Source organism: Mesoplodon densirostris, chromosome 6, assembly GCF_025265405.1.
Source record: "Mesoplodon densirostris isolate mMesDen1 chromosome 6, mMesDen1 primary haplotype, whole genome shotgun sequence".
NCBI lineage: Eukaryota > Metazoa > Chordata > Mammalia > Artiodactyla > Ziphiidae > Mesoplodon > Mesoplodon densirostris.
In genome coordinates, this window is record NC_082666.1 from 572,576 (window position 1) to 581,428 (window position 8,853).

Consider the following 8,853-nt stretch of genomic DNA (forward strand, 5'->3'; position numbering starts at 1 on the left):
GTTAAATGTACAAGAAATAAACTTCTATCATGTGGGACAGGGCGCTCGACCCGTCTCCTCATAGTCCTATGAGCTTATTATAGATTAAGGTAGCTGACACACGTAGCCAGGGTCCCCCCTTCACCATACGGCAGAGCTGGAATTTGAACCCAAAGTCTTATCTTAACGCCTCCTCCGAGGTTTCCCAAAGCACGCCAGGATCCCGGCCCCGCAAGGCGTTTAAGGGCCCTCTGGAAACGTCTGCAGAATGCCTCTTCGGGAAACGCTGCTCTCCCGTACCCTGACATTTTATTTGCTCCCGGGTTCCTTGTGTCCTAGACAACAGTCCTTTGAATTATAGACCTCGGGAGCGGGCTTGTGTGTTCGCACTTGGATGGGAATCGAGAAGCAGCATCGCTCAGAGCCAGACGTGGCAGTGGTGACGACAGGGGTAGGAGACTTGAGGCCAAGGGTAAAGGACTTGGGGAAGCCTGCTCCCTCACTCCGACCGGATTATCGTCTGGCACACGAAGTCTAAACTGCGTTGCCTGGAGTGGTGGGTGCCAGACGGCTAGCCCAAGGCGTGTGCTAACGAAATGGAACAGCGGTGGTCTTCTCCCCCTGTCACAAGGCCACTTAAGTTGATGCTGAGGCTCCAGACACGCAAGCCCGCCTCCGAAGGCAAATTCTGAAGCAGAACCGGGAGGCCAAGCGCCTGCCCCGGCCCTGATTAACCGCCACGGGCGGTTCCCAAAGCTGGTTCTGCTCCCTGCCCGGATCGCTCCCCCACCCACCTTCCGGCCCAAGACGCCCGGAAGGAGAAGGGACCCAGAGCGGAAGGGGCGGGGCCGAGGAGAGGGGCGTGTCCCGCGGGGAGGAGAGGGACCGATGAGGGGCGTGCCCCGCAGGGAGAGGCGGGGCTGAAAGGGGCGTGCTCCGCAGGGGGCGTGTCCTGCATGGATGGGCTAGGCTAAGACGGGGGTGTCCACGGGGAGAGGAGGGGGCGTGCCCTATAGGGAGGGGAGGGGCTGAGAAGCCCGGGGGCTTGGGCACACCCACAACAGCCACTACCCGAACACGCACACACACCCGGCAGAGGAGGGCGCCCCACAGGCCACTGTGCCCAGCCCTACAAATGAAGCTTTTTATTTACACCAAGTCTCTCTAGGCCCCAACCCCTGGGCAGAGGCCGACTACAGGGGGGCTGCGGAGGCTGGTCGGGGCGGAGGCTGGTCCGGAGGCAGAGGCCGCAGGGAACGGCGGGCAGCGGCGGGTCCTGAGTGGGCCGGGCTAGGCCGGGAGCGAAGGCACGAGGCCCTGGGAGCCTAGTCCCAGGGCGTAGGTCCGCCCGTCCGGAGAAGGCGACATGGGGTCAGCTCCCTGGGGTCAGGCCAGGGTCCACACCGCCACAGCTCTGCTCATAGGATGGCGGGGCCTCTGCAGGGAGAGAGCCAGGTCTGCATGGGGCCCGTGGCTCCCCCTCCCTGCCAGGCCCCAGGCCCCCACTCACCATAGGGGTAGCCCCACGAGCTATACTCAGGGGGGAGGATCAAGGTACTGGTCGTGGGCACCGGCCCTCCAGAACCCTCTGCAAAGTAGGGCACGGTGGCACCTGTGGAGATGCACAAGGGAGGGGGCAATGGGTGGGGGGCAGGGCTACCATCCTGAGGATGGGGTTCAGGGGCGCCAGGCACAGAGCCGAGGGCTGCAGGCGGCTGCTGCTGCTGTGAGTGGCTCTTGGTGGAGAGGGAGACAGGGTCCGAGAAGAAGTGGGGGCCACCAGCCACAGCCTCCGCCTCCTCCTGGGGTGGCGCTGAGGGCACCACCAGGCCTTGGCCTGGCCGGGGGCTCAGTGGGACATGGTTCACAGCGATGTTGCCGATGAAGACCGGGAGGGTCACGATGGCTTCCGGCGTCTTCAGGGAGACCTGGGGAGGGTATGCGAGTGAGGAGCCAGGCCACCGGCCCCTCCTCCCACCCCACCCCTGTATCCCTGCCACCTGCAGGTAGTAGTCCACGTGGATGAGGCTGCAGCCCGGCAGGGCAGACTGGGGCAGGGCGGGCACCAGGATCTGCTCCTGCCACTGGGCCCGCCTCCAGGCCTTGACGCCGGCACCCTCCACCTCGGCGATGGTCCGCACGTCATAAATCCAGCGCTTGGCCTTGTAGGACACTTTCTGGGGAAGGGCCAGCCTGTGAGCCTGGGCAGGCCAGCCACCTACCCCTCCTCTGCCCCATGGGGACAGGGCCCAGCAGGCGAGGGGACTCTGACCTGCAGCAGACTGGCCACCACAGGGCTGGTGTCCTTGCCTGACTGGTTCTCAATGTCAGCCTGCAGCCGCAGCACCTGTCCCACCACGTAGCCTCGGAGGTCGGTGCTGGCGGTGAGGACTACGCTGCCTGTCTTCACCAGCTTGTAGGAGAACTTCTTGGTGGTGGAGGCCACATTGGGTTGCTTGGGAGGAGAACAGGGAGGCGGGTTGGCAAGTGTGGGCAGGCGGGATCCTCGGGGTCAGCTCAGGACAGAGAGGCCGCTGCTCTTCCAGGCCCTGGCCGCCTCACCTGTGCTGGGGACGGCGTCAGGCAAGGGTGGGGGCCCACCCAGGAAGCCACTGCCTCAGGCTCACCTCGATGTCTGGGATGCTATTCAGGTTCAGGGGGCTCAAGATGTAGAACACGCGGCTGCACTGGTGATCCTTAGAAAAACGTGGTGTGTCGATGGTGGCCCGTACCTGGTGCACAATCTTCCCAAAAGGGCCCTCAAAGGACGTGGGAGCTGTGGCTGGAGAGAGAGCAGGGACTGGTACCCGGCTGCCCCCCACCCCACCTCCCACCCACCCTCGCCAACAGGCTGGGCTCTCACCAGGAAGCAGGAACTGGAAGGGGAAGCTGTGCTCTCCAGCAGGCAGGCTCCCTGCAGAGACAGAAGGGAGGTAGGGGAGAGGGGACAAGGTGGCCTCACAGGGCCCAGGACAGAAGCAGGCCCTGCAGCCAACCAGCTCACACTGCATCTGGCTGCTGGGCTCCCAGCCTCTGTCTCCAGCACCTCAGCAGCACAGGGCTGTGGCCTGGGCAAAGGATAGGGGATGAGAGCTTGGCTTGAACAGGAGAGGGGGCAGGGCTGTTCCGGGGGCCGGAGCCCATCCAAATCCAGGAGAAGCTGGCCCTCTTCAGCCACCCAGCCCCCATCAGGCGATGCCCTGTGCCTGCCAGGGCGAGAAATCCAGCAAGGTGCACAGTCCTGGGAGAGGGTGGGCTAGCACGGGGATGCCAGAGGCGGATGGGGAAGTGAGGTGGACAGACCCCACTCTCAGTGGGGTGAGGTGAGGGAAGGGTTCCCAGACTCACCCTTGTCGGCCAGGGACAGAGCGCTGTTGAAGTAGCCCTCCTCCACCACCCACGCTGTGTCATTGGCCTTGCTGGAGACCTTGCAGGACCCTGTGCAGGTCACCCGGATAGCTGCAGGGGGGGGACAGCATGAGCCCCAACCAGGCTGGCCTGGGCCCCTCCCTAGCCCCAGCACAGGGATTCAGGCAGGACTGGCAGCACCCAGGACCACCCAGCTAGGCCCTGGGAAGGCCAGCACATGGCCTGCTACCCTCCAGAGGACACCTCCTGTCCGTGCCACATCTTCAGCTGCTCTCAGCGAGCCAGGGTGGCAAGGCACAGAGTTCCACCTGTCGTGCCGTCCAGAACATGAAGGCCCTGACGGTCACCCAGATGACCCCTGGGCAAACCCCCACCCCCAGCCCCCGCCCAACCAGACCTGTGAAAACCCAGCTCCCTACAGGGGATGCTTGGGAAGCCCCAGGTGAACAGAGGCCTTTGGGGCAGCTGACCTCCGACCCCACCTTCCTGCTGCCTCTCAGGCAAGTCCGTTGGGCTGGGAGGCACCCCTTCAGGCTCCAGGAAGCTACCTATTAGCCCTCATGCTGCAGGAATGTGGTCAGACCCGCCTGAGCAGATAAGGAACCCAACAGTCTGGCACACCAGAGGGTGGGGACACCTTGGCTTCCTGGGCCAGTACTGCCCAGGAGTGCTGATTTCTGCATCGAGATGGCTTGGCCCTCCCCCCCACTCCCCAGGGGAAGCACGCACACCAGGAACCAGGCAGCAGGGTTGCTGCCGCCTTCCGTCCTGTGATCAGGAACTCAAATTCCTCCGTCCAGAGCCCACTGCGGTCATAAGGCCATGGCTGGACCAGGCCCAGCCGAGGCCGGTCACCAGAGGGGACACCACGGCTGGAGACCCAAACAGGGCAGGGGGTGGGAGCTCAGTGACAGGTAGCCCTGTGGCTCCCTCCATTCCTTCCTCTCCCCGCAGGGCTGAGTCAAGGCCAAAGACTTTAGCCTGCCTGCCCAGCTGCCCGTCCTCCCCTGACCTGATGGATCAGTGAAGGGAAGGTAACTCGGAATCTGACACCCTCCTGACAGAGCCATCAGGCAGGAAGAATGCAGTGTCTCAAGTGCCCAGGGCCAGGGGCAGCCACACCAGGTCTGTCTGTGGTCTCCCCAGGCAGGCCCCACCTTGCTGATGCAGGCCTCCTGTTGGTCCCACAGTGCACTCTGGGCTGCCCTCCACAAACCCGTGACTCGGCCTCCGCCCCATCGGCACTGCCAGTGACCGGCCCTCAGCCTCCGTGCCAGCCCAGCCTCACCACCCGGACCTCGGCCCTAATTTCTAATCCACACTCCACCCGTCATCCCCTTCTAGGGCCAGTCCTGGAACTGTTCCCACCTGGAGGTCTGGGACACCAGCAGTGCTCCTACAGATTAACACATCCCAAGAGAGGCACAGCGTGGAACGAGCAGAGAAGGGGAAGCCTGACTGTAAAGCAACTCGAAGACGTCCCGGTGGATTGCAGGCATCACACCGCTGCAAACATTCCTCGTGGAGAGGGTGCGACCCCCCTTGAATCCGGCTGCCCTGGGAACGCTGGGAACAACGGAGTGTGCTGGAAGGGGTGCAATGGTCCCCAGACTGGCCCAGTGACAGCTGAGCACTGTGAAGTGACCCCAGTGGATGGGACACGGAGCTGAAGAATCACCCTGCCAAGCTCTGCCCAAAATCCTAACCCACAACAGCACACGTTATAATAAAATGGTTGCTTTAAACAACTTAGTTTAGGCGTGATTTGTTTACTTAGAGGTGACTTTCACACAGCAGCAGATAATGGAATAGCTGTCTAACCTCACTAGAATTCACGGAAACTCATATGACTTACCATTTAACCCCTCAGATTGGCAAATATTAAACATTCTGATACGTGTTGTAGAGAAGGTAGAAAAACAGACACTTGCTTATAGCAATCAACCTGTCGGCTGATACGACGGAGGCCCTGGAGAAGCAGCAGACAGATCTGCTGTAATCTTACACACGCATTCCAGGGGTCCGGCAGATACCTTTAGAATCTCACCCTCTTCACCCTGTTCACCACTGCTCCTAACAGCAAACAATCTAGGCATAGCCTACGCGTCCAAAAGCAGGGCGGCTGAAACAGGCACACACTCAGCCAGGACCCGGCCACACAATTAAGGTGAACAAGCCAGGGTGGCACCTGGCCCCAGAAAAACAAACCGGCCCTTGGTTATCCCAGGCAGGCTCGAACTCTGTGAATTCCCAACGACTGTGCCAGGGCCCCCTCTGCACACATTCTGTGAGGCCCCTTCGGGGACCCTGCCTGGATGAGCAGCCTCCAATCACCGACTGGAAACAAACTCCCATTCTTGTCCAATCTCTCCTCCGCAGGGGAATAATGGAGGCGCAGGGGGAACTGGAGGTTTGGGGCTGCTCCGGTTCTCTAAGGAGAATCATCATGTGGATCCTGTGCCAGAGTGGCTTCTGGAACTTGCCTCTTGAACCAGCACTCTCACCTGTCCAGCAGCCCTCCTCCTATGTACCACCTGCGGTCTGAACATGAAGACTTCTGCTTGCTCCCCCTCTGGTCCCAAAGGTCTGTCCCAGCCTCCATCAGCTCCCTCAAACCCGGGGCAGCCCAGCCTCTGCCACATCCTTTCACTGCAGCTCTGGCCTGCAAGCCACTTCCCTCTGTCCTGTTTCCAAATCTGTAACACGAGAGGAATGACAACGCCCACCTCCCCGGGTTGCTATGAAGACTGATGGACTGGTCCTTGGGAAATGGGATGGCATCTGGCCCGTGGTGAGAGCCCAGGGAGCCGGCAGAGCTGGGCGCTGGCTGCTACTGTTGTCCAGGCATCAACCTCCCTCGTCGCCCACCTCGGGAGCAGAGCACAGGGCAGCCCCGCCTGACCCCCAGCCTCCGGCTGGGCTGGACCCAGTCTCCAGCTCCTTCTCCAGCTTTATTCCACATCAGCTCCCAAGGCAGCCGGCGTCCCCAAGGCTGAGTGCAGACCATCACTGACACTCCTCAGTCAACTGTTTAGAGACCTGCTGCCCCCCACCCTCCATGTCCTACTGGGGGCCCCCCTATTGCATCAGTGGCTGGTAACAGGAGCTCAACAAGTGTCTTTTGAGGGAAAGGAAAAACAAGAACCATGGTCTTTCCTCTCTCACACCCCGGCAGGGCCGGAGGCCTACAGAGGCCCCAGCACCAGCATCCCCCCTACCCCTGGGGTCAGCCTGAAAATAATACCCTCTCTGGCACGAGGCCAGTCGTTGCTGGACTCTCCAGACTGTGACCTGACCTGCTCCCCGCCCCCCTCAGGGCTCTTACAGTCAGGGACTCCCTGAGGAAGAGGGCCTTACAGCCTCCTGGTGCCCAGCTGTCCATTTACCCACATCCTACCCACCACGTGGAGGCTGCGGGGCTCTAACCAGCCCAGGTTAGTCACACACAGCTCAGGCCACCCCTTCACTGTGGTCAACAACAGCCTGTTCGCCCTGGGCACCCAGCTACAGGGGGTGACAGGGCAGCGAGCCAGGAGGAGAGCTCTGCGTGAGGTCTCTGTGGTGTCCGGCTGTCCTCCAGCCACGGCCCACCCCTCCTTCCTGTGCCCTGCCAGCTGCACTCACCTCTCACTTGTGCCCCAGAGCAGAGCTGCACTGTCCCCCCGGTGCCCCTGCCACAAGCACACCTACCCCCACCCAACCCCAAACTCCAACTGGGGAGACAGGAAAGAGGCGACACGTTACGGAGGTGGGCAGTGTCACCGGTCCGGGACGGAGGAGGCAGCTGCCCAGAGAGGACGGTGGCTCTGCATCCTCAGCGGGCACCCCAAGTGCGTAACGGTCAACCACACGGGGGCCTGGAAGGTCAAGGCCCAGAGGGAAGCCCGGCAGCTGTGGTTCTGGCCAAGCACCCCAAGGTAGAGAAGCGCCCCAGGACGGACACACCACACAACCTCACACTCAGAGCCGGGGTCAGGAGAGAGACCCCGCCCGGGCTGCGGTTCGCCCACGGCCCAGAGGGACCAGGTGTGATGTCCCCCGCAGGGCCCGGTTCACACCTCAGGCAGCAGACGAGGCCAGCGCCGGCAGGGAGCCCTAGCTAGGAGCGCCGCAGCAACCGGATCCCCGGTCTCAAAGTCCCAGATGTCTGCGCCAGCAGAGGGACCGGCCAGGAGAGCTCAGGTTCGGCTCCCAGATGCCCGCTACAGCGGGGGCCTACGGCACGCAGGGATTAGCAAGATCCTCCCAGCCCTTAGGGACTAGCCTCGGGCTGGGTGTAAGCAGTGCCCTGCAGCCCCCCCGGGGACCCGCACACTCGGCGGGGCTGCCTGGGTGTATGGGAGAGAAAGCCCAGCGCGGGCTGGGCTCCAGGTGAGGGCCCAGCAGCTGCGGGGCGCAGCGGACCGGAGACCCGACAGGGAAGGTCAGAAGCGTCGCGGGTCCAGGTCAGAGTGGCCTTCGGCGAAGTAGACAGGCTCGAAGCCCGCGCCCCGAGTCTGGACGGCCCTTGGCGGAGAGGACAGGAAAGGCAGATGCGGAAGGACTGGGCCACCCGGGCCTCCCTGCTCCGCCCCGACCGCCGCCGGCCTCCCACCCCCGCGGTCCGCCGCCCGGCCGGCCGCCCCGCGGCGCTCCCCGCAGCCGGACGCGCGCCCCCGGCCTCGCGGGTCCCGGGCCCAGCGGCCACGCGCCAATTAGGAGCCACGCCCGGCACGCCGCAGGTGCGGCCCTTCCCGGACCCCGCGCCCACCTCGGAAGGGCAGCGGCGCCGCCAGGCGCACGCGCACGGCCCCCGCCAGCGGCTCCCCCGGGCTGTAGACGACGCGGCCGTGGCTCAGGCGGACCTCGAAGAGCTGCACCCGTCCCATGCCGCGGCCCTGCGGGGCGGCCGCGCGCTGCCGCCCCCGCCGCTGCCGCTGCCGCTGTCGCCGCGCGCCCAGCCCCGCCCTCGCTGCCCCGCCCCGGCCTCCCGCCCGCCCCCGCCCCGCCCCCGCTCCCGCCTCGCCCGGCCCCCTGCTCCCCCCGCCCCCTCCCTCTCCCCTCTTGTCCCCACCCGTCCCCGCCCCCCTCGGCCCCCCAGCTCCCCACGCTGGCTCCTGCCCGCCCCCCCCCAGCCCCGCCTCGGTCCGTCCCCCCAACCCGCCCTTCCCCGCCCCGTCCCGGCCCGTAGGGTGGAGCTCGGGCGCAGCCTGCGGGAACCCGGCGCACCTGCGCCCCCTGCTGCCTCACCTGTGGAGGGGGCGGGCCGGGCCCACGCCCCCTCTCAGGCTCCGCCCCGGGGTCTCCACCGTGCCGCGTCTCTACACTGAGGGAACTCTCCAGGCTGGGCTTGTGTCGGGGCGGGGAGCGCTTGGCCTGCAGCAGCGGGAGGGAGAGGTGAGGGGCGGGGCTCGATACCCAGGGGCGGATTCGAGGGCAAATCCGAGAGCCTAGGAGAGGGAAAGCCGTGCTTGGCTTAGAGGAGGTGCTGGGCGCCTACTGGCAAGTTAAATATGGGGTTGCTTG

At 64.3% G+C, this 8,853-nt stretch overlaps 1 protein-coding gene across 2 annotated transcripts; it reads right to left on the reverse strand.

The window, feature by feature from the left end:
• Window positions 1-1,109: 1,109 nt before the first annotated feature.
• Window positions 1,110-8,262, reverse strand: ARRDC1 (arrestin domain containing 1). 2 transcript variants are annotated; one of them, XM_060101882.1, is made up of 8 exons: window positions 8,099-8,262; window positions 3,328-3,438; window positions 2,843-2,893; window positions 2,607-2,761; window positions 2,252-2,434; window positions 1,980-2,156; window positions 1,490-1,907; window positions 1,110-1,416 (listed from the first exon to the last, which is right to left on the reverse strand). In XM_060101882.1, exons 1-8 carry the CDS (start codon window positions 8,214-8,216, stop codon window positions 1,352-1,354), a joined length of 1,278 nt encoding a protein of 425 aa, XP_059957865.1. In that variant the 5' UTR covers window positions 8,217-8,262; the 3' UTR covers window positions 1,110-1,351. The 2 variants fall into 2 exon arrangements, with proteins under 2 accessions (XP_059957865.1, XP_059957864.1); XM_060101881.1 differs by having other exon boundaries at window positions 1,110-1,907.
• Window positions 8,263-8,853: the final 591 nt, after the last annotated feature.